The sequence below is a fragment of the Cariama cristata genome, unplaced genomic scaffold (assembly GCF_000690535.1).
Source record: "Cariama cristata isolate BGI_N322 unplaced genomic scaffold, ASM69053v1 scaffold17980, whole genome shotgun sequence".
Taxonomy (NCBI): Eukaryota; Metazoa; Chordata; class Aves; order Cariamiformes; family Cariamidae; genus Cariama; species Cariama cristata.
Genome location: NW_009594271.1, coordinates 4,769 through 29,192, shown reverse-complemented (window position 1 = coordinate 29,192; position 24,424 = coordinate 4,769). Strand labels below are relative to the sequence as shown.

Sequence of the window (24,424 nt, the reverse complement as noted above, 5' to 3'; positions counted from 1 at the left end):
GGATCTTTCTCGTTACCATTTAATAGTCTCAGATATGTTAACGCCTCTGAACATCCACGTGCACGACAGACTGTCTGTCCAGTGGGATGGTAATCAGCAGAACATGGTTTTGAATCATCGCTAGCACCTTGGCACAGTGGTGCTCCAAAAGTGTTCATGCTATCACAGTAGCAATAGACAATTACCAATACCAACTACAGCTTTCAAGGCACATAATTAAGCTTCTCTGATTAACAGAGACTAAATGAAGCCTTCACAATCACTTACAGTGTGACTTTCTCAGTCCATGCCAACATTAGCACAGTTCGCAGTACAGATGAAAGGTAAAGATGTAACAAGATTTACGATCAGAAAAGCAACCAATGTTTACTGAAAAATGCCGCACTATGTATGTTGTGAGGTAACACCAGAAGACAGGCAAGCACAAGTCCCACAAGCAAACCAGTAGTTTTATCTCTGTTTCCAGGCAGGAAACTGAACCAGCATAATTTATATTTCATACCTCAGCCAGGACTTCCACTCTCTTTTTGAGTATACCGGAAATATAACGGATTAAGCCCCATTCTTGATTGAGGCCTGCCTTTCTGTAGAGCTCATTGAGTAGGCAATGAACAGTGACGCCGTACTGTCCGTCCAGCTCTGTGTCCCAGTCAGCGCCTCTGCCAGAAAAGACACAGAAGGTAATTGTCATCAGATAAAATGCTGCACTGCTTAACTTTACCACACAACAAACAGCCCGATTTTGACCGCATTGCTCATTTTGGTCACAGAACTAAGTAGTACATAGGACAGGTGGGCCTTCACCAGAGATCGGTTATATATGGACAAAACCCTCTTGATACCAGGGACTTTCATATGAACTTGAGCACTCACATAGCCATGACCCTGTGACTTCAAAGCAACTACCCAAAGGATTTCCCACCAGACTTTAAATTGAGCATGCACACAGACAGTTTGCTGGAGGAACACCCCATGTGGTGATTTTTCAGAGCAGAATTCAGCGATGTCTTCGGTACTGCTGAAGACTGCACACATTTTTCAGATGCCTCAGGGGACTCAAGTTTTTTGCCCTACCTCTTTCTTAGCTATTAACTAAGCTTCCATGATTATGCCATTACTGAATGCTTATGCCATTACTGAAAAAGCAAACGAGATTTCTGTTCCTCTCCTGGTTTCGAAATTCACTGTATTATGGTTTCTCTTTGATAACATTTTGAAGCGTCACAGAACCACCTTTTAACTCCTGCTAGAGGGACAGAGTCCACCAGAAGTCCATCTGCCTGCCCAACAGAGACTCCCATGGTAAAACAAGTCCAGAACAGGAAATTAAGGGTGTTACATGTAGTTAAACAACAAAATGGTATTTTTTTCAGGATTTCCTTTGCTCTTTAAGAGAGGCTGCTAAACACTTTGCTTGGGAAGATCAAAGAAGAGGTTCTCACAAGAGAAAGACTAAAATTAACAAAAATACAATCTTTGTAGCAGTAAGGAAGACCATCTGTGATTAACGCATGCTTGTCTTTGCACCCAAAGCTAACTTCCTGACAGGTTCCAGCAGTATTCTCCTGCACAGGAAAAAAAGTCCAATAAATGCAATCCAGAAGATGATTCCATTGGTTTGTATATGCATTTTGTTCCCTTCAAACCTATTTAAATAGCAGCTGGGGTCAGACTGTTTCCAAGAATGTTTTGAAGAGCACAGAGTTTTTAGCCAGTGCTGCACTTAAACGTGCAGAGGGATTAGAGGAAAAATAGTAACTACTCATTACAATTGCATTTTGCTTTTAGTTAGAAAATGACAAGATGAAGTCTCCCTCCACTTCCCTTCCTGTGTCTAAAAATAACACCAAATCTTTGTGAACTTAATAGAGTGTCACAAATACCGCAAGGTGTCTTCTCATTCGTGGAAAGGGTTTGCGCATTTCACTTGTGAGCCCTCCAGCCTGTATGTATTTGCAACTGTGCGCCAATCAACTCTGAAATTTGCACAAGCAGCTTTTGTGTCCACATTATTTATGTCATCAAGCTAACTGAAAATATCCTTGTTAAAGCACAAAGTCCTTTAACCTCTCCCCTCAAAACACAACCCTGAACAGTGGCAAGTTTTTGCACAAGAATAATCAGACAGCTGTGACCAAACTTAAAGATGCTGAAGTTTACACTCAGACAACTCACTTTAGTATATGCAAGATATATAAGATATCTGCTTGATCATGGAGCGTTGGACATTCCTTCAGCTGCTCAACAAGCTTCCTGCAATCCAAATCACCATGAGCATCTTTAGGTAAGTGCAAAATATTTTCACGGTCCTGATAACAAAGATGGATGAAAAATCAAAGAAATTATTAGTAGTAGCAGGTCAAATTCAAACTGTAACTTCCCATTAAACAATACAACAGACTTGCAACATAACTCAGCACTTGAAATACAGACATATCACATAGTTCTTGCCAGACTACTGCAGATGTGAAAAGGAGACTAATGCCAGGAAATACAACACCCAGAATGGAACTTTGTCTCTAGTTTTGGTTCAGTCACCAAGGAAAGACATTTTTTGGACAAAACAAATAAATATTTTGTCAAAGAAGGAAACCAAGTTATCTGCATGTTTTTCCTGTCATTTGCTGTTACCTGTAAAGAGAAAAGCAGAAGGATACTACCTTTTTTTAGTTTAAATAATTTAGAGCTTTTTGAGTTCTATCTCTAACCTGTATATATGTGGTGCTTTATGAATGCAGATGTTGCCATCATAAATTTTCCAAGCTTATGAAACTAACATGTTAACTAATCAGATGATGCAATCCTGTGGTGAGTTCTTGGATGATGTTGTGGTTCACCCCCAGCCGGCAACTCAGCCCCACACAGCTGCTCGCTTACTCCCCCCATGTTGGGATGGGGGAGAGAATTCGGAAGAGTAAAAGTGAGAAAACTCATGGGCTGAGATAGAGACTGTTCAACAGGTAAAGCAAAAGCCCTGTGCGCAAGCAAAGCAAACCAAGGCATTCATTCCCCACTGCCCACAGGCAGGCAGGTGTTTGGCCATCTCCAGGAAAGCAGGGCTCCATCACACCTAACGGTGACTTGGGAAGACAAATGACCCAACTCTGAACGTCCCCTCCTTCCTTCTTCTTCCCCCAGCTTTATATGCTGAGCATGATGTCATATGGCATGGAATATCCCTTGGGTCACTGAGGTCAGCTGTCCCAGCTGTGCACCCTCCCAAATTCTTGTGGCCCCCTAGCCTACTCGCTGGTGGGGTGAGAAGCAGAAAAGGCCTTGATGTTGTATAAGACCTGCTCAGCAATAATGAAAACATCCCTGTGTTACCAACACTGTTTCCAGCACAAATCCAAAACATAGCCCCATACTAGCTACTGTGAAGAAAATTAACTCTACCCCAGCTAAAACCAGCACAGACGAAGAGACGTTTTGTTTAATAAGAGCTATCCAGCAATTTATATGGACCTAAAACACCGTTTGCACAAACAGGCTGCAGAGCCTCCTTGAGGAGGTAACCTCCTGTAACTGCTCTCAGCAACTGGTCACATACACTACGACAAAACAAGTGCCCAGCACAACCCCATCTTCATGCCTTGTAGTGGGATTTGGCTGGTGCCTTAAGGACACCTGTCCTTTCACACACTCCCCTCCTGCCCCGACATTCCTATAAGTAGCATTTCTTGGAGAACATCTCTAAAGGCTGTGAACATCCCATCCTTCCCTTTGTGCATTCAGTTAGAACTGAAGACGATAACTTAACCTTTGGCCTTTAAAAATAAGCACCTATTATATTATTTTCTGTTTTGCACACACAATTAAAATTTTTCCACTTGATAATGTCTATTTAACAAAAAAAACCTTCACCCAGACAAGAAATAAATTCCAAAACAATGGAGTAGCTATCTGGTGCCTTGGGCAGAATGGCTTGTCTGTGAAGGAAAATGGGAACTAACATAGGGTTTGGCTGGAAAACACAGGAAAGGCCACAGTATTGCATCCTAAAATCACAAACAGCATAAAAATTCCCACAGCTTACCTTTGTCTCAAAGAAATTAGGATTATCAACAAGATTCAGAGACTTCCGGTGTATGTTCAGAACTTTAGTAGGAAGAGACATAGACACAGCTGGAAAGCAAAGCCACCAGAAAAAAAATTTAAAAACCCAGTCTGTTTCAGTAACATGAAAAATCAAAAACACTTGCATGAAGCAACTATGCTAGCTAAAACCAACAGAAATACCTCCAAGAGTCAAAATACAGAGGCAACGCTTCTGAGATGCTGTGCGTGGAACTTGGCGACAAGCTCATGCTCCGAACCTTATCTCCTTGCAGGCTTGCTCTGAGAGCTTCCGAGATCAGCATGTCAAAGGCTCAAGCTCAACTGCTATCTCTTATGACAGCCCATGCCTCAGAAATCCTACAGCCCACTGACCTGACCCTGCTAAGTGTTTTAAACATTTTGACAGGAAGTATGTGGAGACAACGGTCTAACTGGTAAGCTATCATCATTAAAATGAATACGCTAAATGAAAGCTAATGCTTTGTTAACTTCATATGTTGAATTCAATAGAGGCTCAGATGATGTGGCACATGAAAGATGGGAAAAAAGACCAACAAAAAAGCTTGAAAGTTATTAATTTACACGGAAGTAAAGTGAAGCCTTCCCTTAACCAGGGCATTGGATACTATGTACCTACATACAAAACAATGCATATGTTGGAATCTATTTACAAAATTCAGTCAAAGCATTATTTTGGTGTAAATCCTCCAATCAGTCTACTACAAATGTAGCATAACTAGCAATACTGTCCTCCCTCTCTACTCCATTTGTTCTTACAAATTTAGAAAGTACACGTGCACATTTATGTTTGTCTGGCATTGAAGCATTTAATTTCACCACAACTTTATTAAAATAAGAAAGTACATTTCATCTGCCTTTGCATAAACAGAGACAAAAAAAAAAATAATTCACTGACTCAGGTTCTAAAATTCTATCCAACAGAGAAGCTGTAGTAGTTTCCTAACAATAACCTTGATTAAAAGTTACATTTCATAGCAGGTTATCTATGTATACAAGACACGGGATACCGTGGGAACATGACAGTAACAGCTTCAGACTTGTTCTTATTTCTTGATAACTACAACATACTTGTGCCACTAGTTCTTTTTAAATGGCAGCATTTTGAAATACTTGAACTTACCCCTTGTAGTACCCAAACCAAGTTCTCTATTACTATCACTAAATAAATAATTAGGGAGAAATACCTGGAACCTCCAAGCCCTTTGTCTTGGCCATTATTGACAGTATCTCTTCTGTGGAATGGCTTGCACTGAACACAGGTGGTTGATTTGCAGTCTTTGAAGTTGGAGGCAGACATGACTTCAGTGCTGTACTCTGCAGGACATCATTTATGTACTGATCCAGCTCATCCTGGCTTTCTAGTGTGACATACATAAAAGAAAATATTTTTTAAGGGTAAAATCATAATTTATCAGTGCTTTCTTTTTCAAACACAGCACTCTACTTTTGCTTGCATAGAAGGGCACACAAAAATGCAAGAATAACATAAATAAGACATTTCTAAGCCGAACAGATTAGAAAGAAAAAAAATATAAATCAGTTTTTGACACTTTGAAAGCAGTTACATTAAGAAGTTGCTTTTCCCTTTGAAAGGAAGTAAAAAGGTTTTTATCTTTTTGGTAGTCCACAGATCACGGTTGGACTCGATGATCTTAAAGGTCTTTTCCAATCTAAATGATTCGCCAATTCTATCATCTCTTGCACACAAGGAGACCTCACAGTCTTCTCCTCCCTCCAGCCTCTTCCACACCCCCACCATCTGCTGACTATTCAGACTCAGCTTTACTGCAGCAGTTACTGGCCAACGTTGTACTACGAACGTAGGAAGAACATGCACGAATTCCTTCTCCATATTAAGCCATGCAGGTACTGTCCTCAGACTGATGCATGAGAAACCTGAATGACTACCAACTGCACACAAAATAGACTCTGCGTTGTAGGTAAACACAGGCTCTGCAGACAGAACTTGACAGAGAAAAAATCTGAAGTGAAGAAATACTACCTTTTTCACAGAAATCTGCTGGATAGCCTCCATATTCACTGTCAGGACTATCACGGCCTTCAATAGGGTCATCAAACAGTTTTACATCACAGTCTGGATCCAGGAAGCTCAGATACGTATGAAAAGAGGTGGTAAGAAATTCTGATAGCTTGCCTATTTTCACCCTACAAACAGGAACCCATGCCAAAGAGCATTAACATCCACCATTTTGATACTGATTAATACTCACTGAGCTTTCAACAGCTCCTGAAATCTATGAGACCTACTGTTAAATCCACCTTTGGTAACTACAAAGCACCACATAGTGATACTGAGAAAAACAAATGCAAAACAATAGCTGCAGATCCAGCTGGGTACTTACTGCTCTAGCGACTAGCTAGTAATTGAACTTAACTGTGTTAAGGTAACACCTACAGGCCTAACTCAAAGCCTAATTATGCAGGGTGCTGTATGTTTATATATGAAGACAGACGCTGAACAAAGGCCTAAACTCCAAGGATAATGCATGAGAAATTGGGGCTGAGATGTTCCCATGAACAGCAGTATCTTTTCACAGAACTCCAGTCCTGCTAAAAAACAGAAAGCACATCTGATTGTCAGAGGATGATAGTGATTGAGAGAGGGCAAGCAGAAAGAGAACAGGCAGGTACTGTGGCATCATATTAAATTGCTTTTATATGTAGATGAATGGAACACATAAACTTAGAAGTACTACATGTAATTCATGTTTAAAACATGTCAAATAACTGTGAAAGATAATTACTTCTTAAAAACAGAAGCCCAGCCAAGACCGAGTTTTTCTATTTCCAAAGGTTTAACATTCGTTTTTCCTTATCCACTAATGGCAGTCAGAGATGGTTCACCTTTCGGGAGACAGATCTTTTCCAATGCATTCAAGGTCCAGCTACCACCTGATTGTCACATAATAACTAAAGCTGAAACTTCTCTCTCTGCAGAGTTCTAGTACAAGGTCTGTGCACTATCACAAGTTCAAAACTGAGGCCTGTATAAGATTTAATTAAAAAAAACCATGGAGACAATCATTTGGGGGTTCTGACATTACCTTGCACCTCCAAAATAACCATCCTCTAATTTTCTTATGGTGGCAAGAACTGCTGGATGAATGTCAGTACCATCATCAACTAAAAAAGAATAATGGAAGAGTTGAAGCTTACCAACACATTCTTAAATTATCATGTCCAAATAAAGTGGATTACTGGGTTTTCTCTATAAAGTAAATCAGACAAATTTAAAACAGAACCCACTGCTATCAATACTAGCTTATTCAACATCCCTTCCCCCCCCCCCGCCCCCGAAAACAAACCCTGAGACAAGTTCTAAAGGGTTTTCTCAAGACAAAAACCAACCCACTCAAGACAAGTTCCAAAGGGATTTCTATCAAGTTTCTTTGGACAGAAATAATATGGAGATGATGGGGAGATGCAAGGATATAAAGGGGGAGTAAAACCAAATTGAAATATTGCCACATCATCCAAATTCAGCATACACTTGAGAAAGTTAAACTGTACTTTTGATGTTAGAACTCAGATGTTGAAACAGTCATGCCACCTGTCTCCTCTCGAACCGACTTCCAACATACTCCCCTGCACTAATCTGCTTTGCTTGAAACAGAGAAAATCAAGTTTACCAAGCATTGTGTGGGTGATGGGAAATGTCAGGGTCGGTCTCCCTGTCATCCTCCAACAAGAAGTGAGGTAAGCCAGCTCCGTCTTGAGCATCTCCACAATCATCTGATTGTCTAGAGCCAGATAGAAGTGATGCTGGTCAGTAAACTAGAGAACAGAGAAATATGGCATATGAGTAGTTGTCAGTGCTCTGCTTATTTTTTTCCATTTCCTCCCTTAAATCATTCACAAAAGCCATATGAGCTATTCTTGACCCACAACACAGACTGCATGAATTACCCTAACAAAGCCTGCAACTGTGAAAAAGAAATCCATGCTTGTGCTGAGTCCATTTTCTTACACTTGTAGGCTGACCATGAAAGAAGTAAGCCATACAAATTAAAAGTAGGCAATCACACCCATGAAGTAGAATCTTCCCAATGATGAATTACGGTAACCTACGATCTAGAAGATGTAAGTACTCTAAATGTGGAAGAAAGAGCAAACAATAGTAACAAAAACATAAAACAGGCTTAAGTGTATGCTGGGGACTGGGAACTAGTAACTGTATGTCTCTTGTGAACAATCTGAAAGTCAATCAGAATACAGAAAACCTGGCAATTTCTGTAGAAAAAAGGTGCATTAAATGTACAATGATAAAGTGTGCTGTTCCCACTACAGAGGGAAGCCAAGAACCAAAGTAAGAGACTATTATAGCTACTTCAGGAGCTGGAAACCAAAAACACTGGACAAACAATGGGAAGTATGTCAAAGCAGCCACAACAAAAGTTAAGGAAGCACATAAACCTTGGGGAGGGGTGCGCACATGAAGAGTACATAAATTCAAGCTGGCAAAGTCCAGAGAAATTACTTCACAGAACTTCAGAAACTAGCCAAAACAATTCCTTAGGCACTTGCAATTAGTTTTGATATTTCAGGAAGAACAAGTCCCAGAAACCCAGAGAGAAGCAAACATATTGCCTGTCTTTAAAAAGGAAGAGCCAGGATAAAACAGACCAGTCAAGCCAGTTCCAGTGTCTGAAAGCACAGGTAAACAAAGCCAATTTGAGACTGCCAAGATAATTACAAAATGATAAAGCAAGACAGACAAACAGTCATGTCAAAATCAATATCAGCAAACAAGTCCAATTTCCTTCTTTGGGAGCAACTAGATGGTAGATACAAGAAAGTGGCTGACATCTCTCAACTTTTGCAAGTTTTCACACTAGTGAGCTGAAGAAAAAACACCTGAGGAGGCAGAACTGCTTGAAAAATTGTTCTTGAAAGGTAGTTATTAACCATTTTATCAGAATGAGAGGGTGTCCAAATGGGGTCAGCCTTTGCCCCGCACCTAATCAATGTTTTCATTATAGAACAGGATGAAATACAAACTACAAACCCCCAAAATTTGTGGACATTAGTCAAGATCAACACAGATGAGTTAACTGCTAAGGCTGGGAAGGTGAAATTAAACATTAATTCCACCCCCCTCAAAAAAAGTCAGAGGGAAATCTCTGGCTACAAAGTACAATGGAAAATGTCATGGAGGTTTTAGTCAAACACAGAATAAGCAGGAACTGTCAGTGTGTTACAAAGGTAAATGTCATTTTGGAATATATTAATAAGTATGTCCATACTCGATACACGTCAAGATTTCAGCTGGAATACTGGGGCCTACTTACATAGTAAGATGTAGACAAAGAGATATTTTGAAAAAACCTGCAACTCTAAGGAATTTTTCCCTCATTTGCAAAAGTGAAAATTGGCATGGGGGAACAACACAACAAATAATCTGTTACAAAGTTGTGACCAATTGACATGGGGAGGAACGGGAAGGGATCCACACTTTTTGCAGTAAGTCTGATGTTGTTTGGACATTATGAAGCACTGCAGAGGCCATATATGGAGTCCACTGAATGTCTTCCACTGGATTTAAAGCCTACATTAGTCAAATATCTATTTAGGAGGGTGTGAGCATTCTTTATCCTGCTCCAGTTGCACATGTTTGGAGCAGGTGACCCCTTGGCCTTCTAGTACCAACTGCTAGAGTAAGTCTACAGTAGTAAGTATGTCATATTTCATTGAATGTATAAATAACAGCCATTAATTCTGGGAGGATCCAAACTCCCAGTTACATTGAAAAAGGCACTAAACAGAACACAAAGACCGAACATCCCTTTCTCAGCACTATTGACTCTTTTAACAATATAATGAAAAGATTACATCTTAGTCTCTTGGGGGTTACAGTACTTGGCACACTTGTGTGAAACTAAATTTTCCACCAAATATATCTTTCTACTGATTGCTTAAGTGACCTATTTCTGGAGAAACTATTTCGTTAGCTAGAATGTTGGTTCGGGCAGAGATCAGTAACAATTTTGTACTACTGATTTGCTGTGTTCTCCTAAGCCAGAAGCCAAAGAAGCCAGACTCTGTATGACAGAAAAGAGATTTATCAGCAATCCTATCCTGCTGATCATCCAACACTTTTAGAAAACCCACAAAGCAAAGCGCATCTGCTTTATCAGCCCTGCTCTACCTAAAGCAGAGTGACAGCACGTAAAAGCAAAGTGCTTCACTAATGATTAGCCATTAAGTAAGTAGTGATTTCCCTGCCCGCTTTACATGCTCACCTGAGGGGTAAAAGCAAATATTTGATTTCTTATCACATACAGCTTGGAGGTGCCTAACACTCCAATATGTCGGTGTGGCCGTCCACTTAATTTCATGTTCTTGTTCCGGCCTGTAAAGAAAATAGAAAGAAAAAAAAAGTCTCACCTAACATTTCCTGTGTGGTTTTCCACAACAACCATTTTAGACAAAGAGCAATCAACAAGGCAGAAGACAGATAACAGAGTGAGATGCTACAGACTGGTTAGTTTTGCAGCAACCACCAATACAATGGCTAGAGTTCTTCAAAGGTCTGATTAAAAATAAAAATTCTGGCTTCACTGGGATCCGGTCTTTTAACTATAGTCATTGCTCTGGAGCCAAAGCTTCCCCACCAAGAAGGACAGGAGGTATGCCCTTTTAAAAACAAGGCCATCAACACACAACAGGAATTGCAGTGCTTTCACTATAGAACCTTAAAAATTCTTGCCCAGAGAAGGCTAAATCCAAATACAAAGTACATCCAAATACAAAGACAGATTTTCATCTTTTTCATCAGGCTAATTAGCTCCACTTTTCTCAGTAGGGCTTATTAGCAAATGATCCACACTGCACCCTTTGCTCCAGTAGCCAGGAGCTGACTTGAATCTTATCTGACAAGGAATATGAGCCAAACAACCATGTGCCTGAAAAAATACCACTGTGAACATTCCCAAAGAAGTCACTGTTAAAAACAATACACTAATGTGTCAAATCATCCTACTCAACCCCCCACTAATGAAAGAAAGCTATTATGAATTATTATGAAATAAATGTAAGCTTCAGCAAACCCCTGCAAATGTTTCATTCGTTAAAAGTTCTTCGTGATAAAGAGACGGATTCTTTCCCAAAAGCTGCCCATGCAATTTCCCTTCTCCATGTAAAGGGCACACTTTCTAAGACTTATTTGAAGGCCCCATTACTTTGGATGCTTCCAAAAAACCTTCCTGTTAAAACACAAAAACCCCAACAAAAACCACCATAACAACAAAAAAACCAAAACCCACCCCATGAACAGCCTCATACTCTCCCTCAGCATTATCTGTAATCAAATTGCCATGGGAACATGCTCCAGACGGACAGAGAAGCATGATACGGCCTCCCTTGTCCACGCTGCAAAGGAATCTACCAGTGCTGATTCACTCCACCTCAATTTTACTTTGTAGTAACATCCACAATTCCACATCATGATTTGCTGGCTTGCTTGAAGTAGTAAAACTAAATTCAATTAGGAAGACATAACAAATTTTCCACCAAGACTCCACTCATTGCAGCAAGGATTATCAAAAGAGACGGTTATCAAAAGATTTCCAACTAGAACCAGTCGGAGTTTTGGGGCATTTATTTAATCTAACTGTCAGTCTCAGGGGAAAACAGACCTCTAGGGCCACTGCTGAGGAACTGGAACGTATTTAAAGTCCTGGGTTTAGAAAAGCCCTAAAGGCTTCTGGGTTTACAACACAGACAGAGAACTTCAGCAGCTTAACTCAGCTCAGGGTTGGAAGGAACACTGGCAAGAACCTGGCAGCTCAAAGATGCTCTGATAGCAGCAAGGCTTCACTGATTTGGAGCAGAAAACTTCCCAGGCTGTCTGCTGGTAGAATGGCAACCACACCGCTCAGTTTCCAGACTTAAAACAGTAGTAACTCTGACGTCTGAAAGGAAAAACAATTGATTTTTTTCTGTGTTTTTCCAGCATTTTTTCTAAAGCCAGTTTCTGTGTGGAAGTAACTCCTGCAGGACAAAAGAAGTCAGTTCTTGCCTAACTCCAAGGGCACAGGGAAACTTGTATTTTGGCCACCTTTTCTAATGAGGCTTTTTTTTTTTCCTGTTGGAGTCCCTCATCTAAGACAGAAGTTCTAATTTTGTTAAGCTTCTTTGCACAAATACATTTTTTTAATCAAATAAATTGATTTAAATGAAAGAAATTAAATCAAAGAAATTGAGACACTGTGAAGCAAGAAAAACCAAAACCCAAAACACCACTCCTAAAAAATACATTGCCCAGCAGTAGAGAGAGGCTTCCATGTTCAACTACCTACCCAGCATGGTATAGAGGTTACTCAGGATGCGAGCTGGCTGCACTCTGAGCGGATGGATATCAGCAATGCTCTGAACATTGATTCCATGGTCTTGCAAGAGATTCTTAATTTGATTAGATTCTGCCAAAACAGTTACTGCATAACAGAAAACAAAAACACTAGTAAGAACCAATGTACTACTCTTTTTAACTGTTTCTAGTGTTGCCTCTCAACTAATGCATTTAGTTGACTAAAAAGGGACAAAGGCCTAACTTCTTTCTTAATTTATGAGCTCATGAGATCAAAAGGGATTGCAAGAGGGTGTCAGATAGGTTTTGGTTCTCTGCTTCTCAACATGTTTTGCCATTCTTGTCCACTTTGGACCACAGGGCAATTCAAGTTGGACAGGTGCTCATGAGGTCTCTACTCCAACCTCCTGCTAAAAGCTCTGATGTTAGACCAGGTTCTTTGAGTCTTTATCACTTTCTTCTGACTTCTTTCAGTACCACTAGTTTGGATCATGCAGTCTCTTTTAGCAGATAGGGCTTTTCCCCCATAAAACAAGGGGAAACATGACTTGAAAATCTTTGTTGTTTTAAAACAGCACACTGTAACAACACAGTCAAGTCAATGGGGAACAGGTGCTGCTACTTGTATAGCAATAAATGTTACAGAGGCCATAAAATGGCAGAGGTAGGGAAAAAAGTCCCAAAATCAGAGGAATTTATAATCCACATCCTGATCCCACCTCTTGTCCTGCTTGAGGTTTTGCCCATGTTAGATGGTTCATTGGTTTGGGACTAATAATTCAGTATTCTTCTTTGCATTATAAATACTTGTCAAAGAATGCTAAAAATAAGCAAGTACTTCCATTTCTACTAGAAATTAAGCATTTCAGAATAACAAAATGCCATCCCCATGAGACACCAACAAGTACCTGCCCAGGTCACAGTATCATTGACAAAGGCTGCTCCTGATAAACGAGCTGGTTGCTTTTCCAGAGCAGTAGAGGCCCCTGAAAAGCCTTTAAGCCTTGATCAGCTGGTGTTTACCTTCTACTTAATTTTCTTATTTTGGCTGTTCCTGCACTGACTAAAGAAGCCAATCACTCCCTGCAGCAGCCAACCCCTTTCTCCTTCCCACAGTATCATCAAAGCATCTACGTCCCATGCAAAAATCCACATTATTTTTAAGCATGTCTTTCTTCTCTCATGTACATAGGGACTTTGCTATCACATGATCCAATTCACCCAGAATGTTCAAAAAACTCCCTCACCTTGTACCACAACATCAGGTTTAAATCCAGTGGAAAATCTCCTGTTTAAGGGATCAATTTCACCTGCAGCAAGAAATCCCTAGAATGCAAAAGAAAGAAAAAAGAAAGGAAACAAAGAAAAATTAAGTAAAAGGCATCTGATGACATCTAGAAGAAATCTTAACCAATTTTCGAATTTTTGCAGGACAACAGGACGTAAAGCCTGGTTTATCTACCCTGTCCACTAAGTAGTACATTCAATAAAAACAATGGTTGCAATATTTTTCGCAACAACAAAATGGTTATGACTGACACAATCTGCACGTTCAGATTTCCTATTTTAGAGTTGCAGCAACCGACACAATTTTGCCTGGCCGTTGATTTTTTTGTAGCTCCACAGACATATTCAGTGGTTCCTTTAACAAGTCCATGGCCAATACGAGACAACTCCGTAGGCACCTTATGCCACAGAGTAAGGCATAGCCTAGTGGAGCTGAACAGTGCAAAATCCTAACTCCGGGACAGCCAAGTCAGCCTGGGTGTATTCCTCTAGCCTAACCAGTCCTAACCAGTCCTCCAGTCCACCTCATAACTTAGCTTGATTAGAAACAGAGAATTGCGTATCTATATACAAGAAAAAAACCTCCTGAAAGCTCAGAGTCACCCCTCCATTGTTCATGTACGTGTTTCTACTGGAAAACATGTTGTCCCCTACCTGTCAACCAAACTGTACTTTAAGCCCAAGCCATCTCAAAATAAAATTAAATAGAAGCTCATCTGTTATACAAGAAACAATTACCTCTGCTAATAGGCAGCTAAGGACATACAATGATTGGCCCCAAAGATGAGGCAACTTTCCCACTGCGACACGATCCACTGAGTGAGGATTTTCATATTCCTCATCCACCTGAAAACAAATGCATAAGCAAAAAAAATTACCCTAAAGTTGTGAAAAACAAATCAAAAACATGGAAGCATTCAAAAAAATATGGTCTATTGTCTACCCTTTTTAACCTGCCATTATTACTCACATCCAGATCTCTCAGTTTTACTTTTAAGGCTGCACTTATTCTGGGACAAGAACTATGCTTCTTTTTTTGTACGCTGCCCCACTGTTTGAAGCTGGAGGTTGAATGGCAGCTCTGCACGCAATTATAGCTTTGCTGTCAGCACTTTCCCTTTCTTCTCATCATGCCTTTGCTGCCTTCCCTCTGGGCAGCTTGTCGGTAACTGTGTGTCTGCTTTCCAACCCCTCGCAATATGACACTTGAACTTCACTAATGTCTACCTAGCTTCCCAAAGTAAAGGTGATTTTCAAAATTGAAGGCTATTCCACCTTTCCTGTGTTAGCAAGAATGGCCAATGGAAAAATTCAGAGTAGACTCTTATTAATTTAGAAAAACTGCCTTGGTTTTGCAGTATACAGATCTATTGAGGGCAGGGGAAAGACCTTCCTAGAAATCACCTTTACCATAGCCATTTTAAAATCTGTAAGTGAAAGGCAAAATCTACCCTTTTTATTTGGCATGTTCATCAGATCATCATCATATCAAAATTCACAAGAAGGCTCTGAACTCTTACAAGCGCGTTCCCACTAGGAAGACAATTCAGAGTTTCCACCTCAGATCTGTGAGCAAGACATCAGCTGTCGACACTCCCTGCCCAAACTCAGACCAACCCAGGAGGCTCCACACCCTTAGCGAGTGAGGGCTGAAAAGTCTGGAGTGGGAGAAAAAGTTGGCAGGGAGGGAAACAAAGGCAAAGAGCATGGAAGAGTACATAAGCTCATCTGAATTTCTCTGTCACAACAGGAGAATCAGGTAAACCGTAACAGCAAAGATGGGAAGAAAAGAAAAAAAATACAAACAAAAAACCCAGCTGAAACCCTAATCCATCTGAAACCTGTTTCTCCCTCACTTACAAGCTCTGGAAAAGAAAGAGCACAATAAATCAATAGACTAGACAGGCAGGACAGTCTATGCTTTATTTCTTCTTTGAGTTTCAGTTCCCAAGTCAACATCAGCACTTCTTAAACATATGTCTTGCTATAGGGATTTAAAACTTTAGACCTGCTCTAATATTTCCACAGGCACACAGATTCCCAAGTAAGGAAGCCTAAAGTTTACCATTTCTCAATGGGAGCTGTGAGAGGTCTCTTAGTTTTTAAAGAATGTGCAGTAGTCTTTTTTTTTTTTTTTATTGCTGGTTTAGATTTATCAGCTACAGGAAAACTATAAATGCAACATTCATCTTGATATCTATACTTTGCATACTGAAGCGGATGCTGCATTTTCACAGTACCTTTTCTGGAGGAACTGCATACAGTTCAGGCATTAGCACTATTCCATTCTTCTCTCGAATAAGTATTCCTTCCAGAGCCTCTCTATACTCTTGTACCTGGAAATATTTTTAAAAGAGAGTGAGAATTCACATTACAGTCAGCAAAATCGAAACCTTTGGAAGGCTACAATCAATTTAGCTCCCCTGACGACTGGATGGCTTGACACAGTAAAGGCATGAAGCAACTTAAGGAATTAGTGAAAATGAAACGGCACCTCATAACCCAACCCCAAATCTCCCTGAATGTACAAAAGGACTGAAAGTACTATGAATCTTGTTCTCAGCAGCCAAGCCACAGAGGTTGGGGAAAAAGAAGCTAGTGTCATCCTAAAGGAATTGGGGAAGGGGCATGAAGGTTAGTGATATGACAGAACCAGGTAAATAAACCCCATCTGGCCCAGTTTGACCACACCAGCTAACAGAGCCACTCAGCCTGGTAGAGAGAGGGCAACAAGGCCCCATTGTGCACAACGCTGCAGCCTCTACCACGTCACGAACTCCCCAGGAAGGTGAGATTGGCTGAAGATTACTCCCATCCTGCTGATGAGGTATCCAACTGACACCCAAAATAAACATGGAGCAAAGCTACAAAATGCTGTGGGTAAACGGCTTTGCATTTCCATTGAAAGTAATCTCTTCTTTCCTCACCTGAATTTTGTCCTCATTAAATACTCCATCAATTAGGAAGTATGTCCAGAATACTGGCCACTCACATTCAATATTCTCAAAGAGCTTGAGCTCAGCAGGATCATAGTGCAGCCTGCTTGGATCCTAGAAATTCAATCATATTCATTTAGTCACAATGCTAAATTAGTCATTCATATTCCAATCATAATGACAGCCTATTTTATACAAGTAATTAAAACCAAGAAACCAATAAAAACACCAGAAACAGTTTCCATGCAGTCCTTTGAATTCTTTTTCACATTCAGTCTCAAACTCATTTAATCATTCCCTAGACAAATTGACCGTTCCCAGTCTCAGAGTCTAGGTGTCCCTCAAATAATCTTGGCTGTGCCTTGGTTCAAAGATATTTTGGGACACCTCAGAGATACCACTTCCACTTAGGCACCATAAGCATATCTAAGGGTTCATTTCTTACAGAATTAAGTTCTGTCCTTAATAATTGGTTTTCAAACCCTTAGCCTCCTTCAGATATGTGTCTAGGGTACACACCTGGAGTACCCCCAAATCCACTAAGATGTCTTAACAGCAATACAGAACTTTACCTCTTCATGTAAACCAGACAAAAAATGTCTACAAACAAAAGATTAAATTCTTCCTAATGCTTACTGAAAATATACATCGCAAGTACCTCTCTGGGTGTCTTGTAACCATCTCGGAGAAAGCGACAGCAGCCATAGCGGCCCTGTAAAGACAGACAAAATTATAAAAAACTTCACATACTGTTCTTCCTCACAGACTAACATAAACATAAAAGTATGTGCCGAGTTTCAAGCATCACTGAGGGCTTTTCCTCCCTCTCTTCCACGCACAGATTAACTAAGTCTGGCAACCTTGTTTAATTTGAATTTTTGGTTCAGAAAGGAAGGTTCTGCTTCTTTTTCTCTGGAAAATAAAAATAAATTAAATCCTTACCTGCAGTTTGGATATAATTTCACTCTTGGTTACATTAACAAGGTTTAGATCCTCCACTGCAAAAGCCGGGTAAGAAATAATAGAGAGAAGGCCAGCATCTATCTCCTTTGATGTGGATGCCCTTGGCAACATGGAGTATAGAATAGACTGAGCAAAACAGGAGAAGAGAAGGATGTAAAACAATTTACCTACTTCAAAAGACCATGTCATATGTGCAAATGGAATAGACTATACTATTTGCAAACTGACAGAGAACTCACTGCATAACAATTTTTAACTGAGTTAGAACGAGAATGCTTCACACCGCTCACTTTCACGTGATCCACTAAAATCAGGATGAACAGCATAGTCTGAAGCCATCCTTATTACATTAAGTTCTTGGTTCAGTTAATCAACATTTCATTTAAAAACAAAAGGGAGAGGGTCCTGGGTTTTCCCCTAGCAAAGGAAAAAGATGACTAATTTTTACCTGACAATGTTCTACTTCATCAGGAAGAACATGAATCACTGATTTGTGTCCTCCATGAGCTCCAAAAAGATCTAGTTCATCAATTGCTTCCAAGGCAGCCTTCAAAAAAACCCAAACAACCCAAAATTATTAAATACCTTTTAAGCCAAGTACACACCCTGGCACCTGTGGTTATCCTCTGAAGGAATTTACCTAAGACGGAAGTTTGCTCCACAGACATTTTTTCATCTTCAAAGGGAAGCTTGGTAGTAATTTAGAAAAAGTAAATATTTCTGTCTTTCCACTAGTAGGATACAGGACTGATGTGCTGGTGATCCTTCTTACAATTTAAAAGCAATGCAAAACAATGAAGAGCTGGGCTTCCACTGAGATAATATCTAAATATTAAAGTACTTAGTAATAAATGATTCTCCTGACCTGTATTACAAAATAATTCAGGCCCATTCAGTGGCCTTCCACTCCTCCTGACTGGAGGGCTGTTCAAAGAGGAAGGTTTATTCAAGGCACCCCAGAATCAGCAGAGACCAGTGCCCCGAGAAGAGAGCATTGCCATCTCTCTGATACTATCAATTCCCAAGGGCAAGAGAAATGAGATGTCGGGAAAGAGAAATGAGATGTCTGCTCTCTCCACAGCCAACCAAGGCACAGCATGCTCCATGTCAACAGGTGAATCACCACATCTCATGCCTCTTGGCCATAATGCATTTGCCTAGTGAAGGCATTGGCAGCCCAAGCACCGATTCCATTTGGGCACTCCTACTTTAAACTAGCAGGCTACAAAACCTGGCTTTGAAGAAGCAAGGTGTGCAGCACCATGCAACGGAATGTGGCAGGAAAAGAGTAAGGACCAGACAGCCAGGGCCAGGCTAGCAGAGCCCTCCCCTGAAATGCATATTTACATGGTTGTGGTAGCACTGAATGTTGCTCCATGCCCATTTCTGCCCTGCAGCCTCAAGATAACGTCAGTCTCTCACAAAGGAAGGCTTGCATAGCGCAGCTTGCCCTCTCTCTCTGCAGAGGGGCAAGGGTATTTTTCTTCCTCCAACACAATCATGGGTTTACTGGCTCTGCAGAGCCCCTCTCTCTAGCCAAGCGCTAGAGCAGTAAATGTGCCTGACGGCACCAGAAAGCCCCACTGAGGAGCTGATAGCCAGAACCATGGGCGGTCTTAATGGTGCAGAAAAGGCACTGAGACCCACTCCAAGGCATACACTCTGTGCTGTACTGCTGCCACAGGTAGCCACCCAAAGCAGATCCGGAAGAGAAATGTTAAGAGGGAGAATTCCTGAGGTAGATTAAAAAAAAATAGCATCTACCTCACCTTCTGCAGCAGGGCCTCTGGCGTGCCGCACCCCGCCCCCCCAGTCCCCATCCCAAACACCACTTGTATCGAACTCAGATCCACAAAGAAGCAAAGCTGTGCAGCAAGTCCTGCAAATTGTCCTGACGTCAATGCACCCAGAAGTCGTGCAGAGACCACAGCAACCCACACCAGCCTGTTCAGCGCAAAAAATCTCATACTGGACAGCTAAGGAATAACCTCCTCCACAGACACTGCCCCATTGCTATTCAACTGAACTGTGGCCAAGACCAGCAGTTTCTCTCTCTTGCAGCGACACAAGATCTTGGTAACTAATAAATCATGCTGAAATGCAAATACACCTTTGACCTTAACAATATTTGGCTTCTGTCAGTCCCCCAGACATCATGTAAAAGATAGCTGTCATTTACACATTGACATTTATGGCTTTCTGAGCTTCATTTACTATCTCCATGACGTTGCGTTATGGGAGAACCAGAAATATCCACTTCTTTTAAGTATATTTCTACTCATTTTTCTCTCTAAATTACTTGTGAATAACTTCTTAGACTGATATTCTGCTGTCTTCCAGAATTTACATCTGACTTAATCTTACCATGAAAACATCACATATAATACCAAGGCTGGACAATTAAGAAAGAGGGACAGAAAGCTAGAGGCCACTTTATGAGACTGCACCTCACTGAATCTATCAGATTCATGGCTCAATAAATCTGGTACCCTTCTTGCCTTCTTCTGCCCTTCTGGTACCCCTGAACAACTGTGCTCAGGTCCTTCAATGAAAGCCATTATCACAAGGATTTTACACTAAAAATACTCACTCACACCCAAATAAAAATTCTTATACAATCATTTAACTATCGCAGTGGCCAAGGAGACTACGCAAAGGAAGCCATCGGGTTTGTCAGAGCCTTTCAGCATGACAGAACAGCAATGAAGGAGGTGTCAGGAAGACGTTCTCACTTTGGCCATCCCTACGGAGCTTGCGTTGAGTTCAGGGATGCCCTGGTTTGTCTTATCACCACGTTCCCAAATTCCATAATCCTGCAACAACATCATCATCAACAAAAAATTGGCATAATTATACATAAAATCAATGCTTTCCCCCCTCACTCCAAAACAAAACCAGACCCCTGCATGAAATTAGTTTATTTGCCTTAAAAAAAAAAAAAAAAAAAAAAAGCTTCAAGTCTTCAAGTCTCCAAAAAGCCCCTCCTCATGTTTAAAGAGCAGCACGTAAAAATATACCCCAGCAGCATCCGGTCTACAGTCGTGAATCACTGTCTTCACAGAACACACAAAGCCCTTTATCCTTCCCCCTGTGCGTGCTTCTCCCTGCGCCCCTCCACCTTGCCACTTTCTAAACAGTTTGTTAATACTTTGCTCTTTTTAGAAAGGCCCATAAGGTTTTAATGAGACATCAGGAAATATTATTAATTACCAATAAAGAAAAACTACTATTATGATAGAACAAGTATACCTCACCCAGGCAGCAGTAAATCCTCCACAGCCCTCCCACCATCTCCAAAGATGCGGTTCACAATGTAAAGTACTGAGAGGTTCTGATATCTTCTCATGGAAGAAGTAGTCCGTATTTTCCTTCTCCATCAATAAATAATTTTCCACCCACATCTGAGCAGTGTTCAGGTGATTTACATATAACTAACTACTTACAGCAACTTTGTAGGCAGCTTCTATGTAAAAAACAAGATTCTGAATAAAGGTAACTTCATCAAGGGTGAAGATAATACGTAACCCTGATTAAAAAAATGGAAGAGAGTAATTATACTGTATCAAAATTGAAATATTTGCTCTTAAGCGAGTTTCATGATTTTGTTTATTTGCTACCAACTATTGCCCACTAAAATCAATGGAAAAACTCACGCTGATTTCAAAAGATCAGGCAGTAAGCCACAATACTTGCTGCTCATAAAATACTTCAAATGCCACCAATACATACTGGTTCAAAGACCAACCAAAATACACCCCTGGAAGGGTGGCATTCAGACACAGAGGGTACAAGGCTGAGACACAGAGCCAGCTCTGGCTCCCGAGAGCAATGCATCCCAATTCCTGCAGCTCCCCACCCCTCCACCTGCTTAGTGCTCTATCAAGGGACCACCAGGAAAACAAGGTGCCCACTCTGCAGGGGTCAAAGGGCTCTAAGGACAGAAAAATACATAAGGAAACAAATCCTCATCCTCACAGGGGGGGTACAGTTGAGAAGAGCACAAGATGAAACATCGCCAGCAAGAAGAGGAACACAGACGGCACTAGCGGCACCTGACTCGATGTCATCACTCTCTGAAGTAAAACCTGGTTCTCCATTAGGACACTCTACATAGTCTTGAAATACGAAACTCTTCTCCAATATGACTCTGAACATCACATGTATTTGTATGCCAACAAACATTAAGGGAATGGACACCACCAGTTACTATAAACATGAAATCCTAACTAAGTCACATCTCTTTTCCAGAGAAATATTACTTTCTTCTAAGTCGTAATTATGAAAAGGTCTTTGAAGCTAGTTACAACTTTTTTTCCTTTTGAAATGAAACCTAGAATAGAAAAAGACTGCAACAATAGTGAAGGCTAAAATATCTTCTGCTTACCTGATGCAGTCATCTGTGCCAAGAAGAGCAGGTAAAGGGAAGTTGCATCCACTTGCAGATGCCCCCACTGATCGTCCCCAACCACCGTGGCACAAGTTGCAGAGTTATACTTGGCATGTAGGCAGTCTTTGGTGCTCTGTGTGCGTTTGAACTTCTCTACCTTATCTACCTAAAAAACATCACAAGTCTCAAATCTGAAACTTTTTGGAAGAAATTTTCCAATTTCAAAATGAACACCTCTTCTTAGGTGAGGAGAAACTTGAGGTCTTAATTCCCATTACATCATTTCAGTGTGTTTTGATTGATCAGAGTGCTTAAACACAACTCTAACTTTACGCTCCAGCTAAATCCACATCTCTTTGGGAAAGAATAAGATTAAATTACCTTGTTGAGTTCAGATCTTAATTACAGGTATGCATCTTGGTGAAAATCAGTTTGCAAAGGCAAAACTGTGATTTGCTACAAGCACAATCTCAAAAAGGTACAAGTAAGATCAGAGTATTGCTCAAGAGTTTTTAAAAGACTCCCCACACCACCATCTACACACACTCTACACAAAAGACATAAGAAATACACACTTCAGATGAAATACTTTGTAAATACAACACATACTAATTCAACTCATGACATTACCTGTCTCATCATGCACTGCAGAAGTCCCCGCATCAGCTTCACAACGTTCTGCAGGTACAAAACAGACCAGTGACACCCTCATATGGCCAGTCTCATCAGCTGTTACAAACAACATTCAAAAGTGACAAAGTTCACACCCACTACTAATGTCCTGCCAAAGGATAAAAAATGCGTATTTGCCTGAAATGATTTACATGCCTTTTTTTTAATATACTAGTTGATTTTTATTCCCACATCCCTATCTAGGAGAACAAATCTTTTCCCAAAGACTCTCTCTAAACAGTGGAGTAACTCTCTGTGGTCCTTCTATCCAGCTAAGGAAGTAAGAGGAATGTTGTATCTTGTAAGAATAATAATAAAATGATGATGATTTTTAGAGTGACAGATCCAGGGAACACTGGTAGGTGACTGCAAGACATTGACATGACTGGAAAACCTGTGGAGCTTCTTCCAGTCTTTATACAGTACAATAGAAAGCAGATGACTAACATAAAGAAAGGGCCTTTAGGGCATACAAAGAGAAGTGCAAGATTTTGCCTTAAATGAAGAAATCAACGCCATCTTTTTGCCCCAAAATTATTATAGCCTCAAAATATGATCATGCAAACCGAGTCAAGGTTATTCTGTCACCACAGATCTCCATGGTTTGAGCAGTACATGTCAGCATAAAATTTACCCAGTGCCTTCAAAACAACAGCAGGACACTGACACCAACACTCCCTCACTTCTCATTTAACCCACCTCTACACTCTCACTTGATACCCACTTTCCCAGCTGCAGATTATAGAAATTAACTGTGTGAGTTACTTCCACTTCCAATTCTCCAGTACAAGTCTTACCAGCTTTGAGAACGTTACCTCCTCTGGCTGATCAAACACATCTATACATCATGTATGACTTCTGTGAGATGACACAAGTGCATGTTTCAAAGGTTGCTACTCTAAAGGGCACGCTTCTCCTTATGGGGAAGAATGGTCTAGCAGATAATTTGCTACCCCAGGATCCAAGCAACCTAGGTTTGATTTTGTGCTCCATAATACACATGAGGGATCTCAAGGTTTAATCAGAGGCTTGTAAATCTGGGCATAACATCTCCCAGAAACCTAACTTTCAACAATCAGCCAACCAATGGAAGTTTAACTCCTACATGTTTTGCTCTGTTTGTGTTTTCATTCAGATGTTAGCCTCTCTGCCACCCAGTTCTTCAGATCCTGCTTGCCAGCAGACTGCCAGGAATACTGCACTCCACACGCTGCATGGATGCTGCTGTCAAAGGAACCAGACACCTACTGCAAGCCGGAAAAACCCTGCCAGATCCTAGACACAGCAGCAATGTGGCAATGTGAATGCACTGTTCAAAACCACTACCATATGAAAAAAACAAACAGCACAACTGCTTTATGCCGAACTTTGACATACCTGCTCAAGCTCGTATGCTTTGGCCTTATCCTCGTCCCGGTCCGCATTCTTCCGATAAGCCATCCCCAGGCCCCACACGGCCAGGATGCTGTAGATGTTGTCCCGTACCCAAGCATCTTTATGGTCTGTACCGGCTGAGAGCAGCCCCGTAACTGGATTCTAACCACGGCAGAAGGAACAAAGAACAAACATTACTACCTGAACTCCCATCTAATAAGAAGCACCAGTTCTTTCTGTACCAAACGGTAAGAAAACAAAAGAGAGTGCCAAAGTTGATTTCACACTGACTGCGCACTATGGCTACTCACAATTCCACAGCAGAAGTGAGGTCTCATCTTTCTTTCCCAAACTCATACAAGTGAAACGCAAGATTTATATGAACACTTCAGGATGTAA

The 24,424-nt window shown here is 40.8% G+C and overlaps 1 protein-coding gene across 1 annotated transcript in view; it reads right to left on the bottom strand.

The window, feature by feature from the left end:
- The window catches only part of PHKA2 (phosphorylase kinase, alpha 2 (liver)), a gene marked incomplete at its 3' end in the record, with an annotated part of 28,385 nt that extends 4,204 nt beyond the window's left edge, over nucleotides 1-24,181 (bottom strand). The window contains exons 1-21 of the mRNA XM_009697500.1: nucleotides 24,029-24,181; nucleotides 22,610-22,657; nucleotides 21,977-22,145; nucleotides 21,036-21,118; nucleotides 20,325-20,405; nucleotides 18,041-18,139; nucleotides 17,572-17,718; nucleotides 17,288-17,341; nucleotides 16,621-16,743; nucleotides 15,934-16,029; nucleotides 14,432-14,539; nucleotides 13,654-13,732; nucleotides 12,399-12,533; nucleotides 10,341-10,450; nucleotides 7,731-7,875; nucleotides 7,146-7,224; nucleotides 6,083-6,246; nucleotides 5,265-5,438; nucleotides 4,037-4,125; nucleotides 2,176-2,309; nucleotides 503-659 (exon numbers count right to left, since the gene is read on the bottom strand). Coding sequence (XP_009695802.1) covers nucleotides 503-659; nucleotides 2,176-2,309; nucleotides 4,037-4,125; nucleotides 5,265-5,438; nucleotides 6,083-6,246; nucleotides 7,146-7,224; nucleotides 7,731-7,875; nucleotides 10,341-10,450; nucleotides 12,399-12,533; nucleotides 13,654-13,732; nucleotides 14,432-14,539; nucleotides 15,934-16,029; nucleotides 16,621-16,743; nucleotides 17,288-17,341; nucleotides 17,572-17,718; nucleotides 18,041-18,139; nucleotides 20,325-20,405; nucleotides 21,036-21,118; nucleotides 21,977-22,145; nucleotides 22,610-22,657; nucleotides 24,029-24,091 — 2,337 coding nt within the window. The remainder of the gene's footprint in view (nucleotides 1-502; nucleotides 660-2,175; nucleotides 2,310-4,036; nucleotides 4,126-5,264; nucleotides 5,439-6,082; nucleotides 6,247-7,145; nucleotides 7,225-7,730; nucleotides 7,876-10,340; nucleotides 10,451-12,398; nucleotides 12,534-13,653; nucleotides 13,733-14,431; nucleotides 14,540-15,933; nucleotides 16,030-16,620; nucleotides 16,744-17,287; nucleotides 17,342-17,571; nucleotides 17,719-18,040; nucleotides 18,140-20,324; nucleotides 20,406-21,035; nucleotides 21,119-21,976; nucleotides 22,146-22,609; nucleotides 22,658-24,028) is intronic.
- Nucleotides 24,182-24,424: the final 243 nt, after the last annotated feature.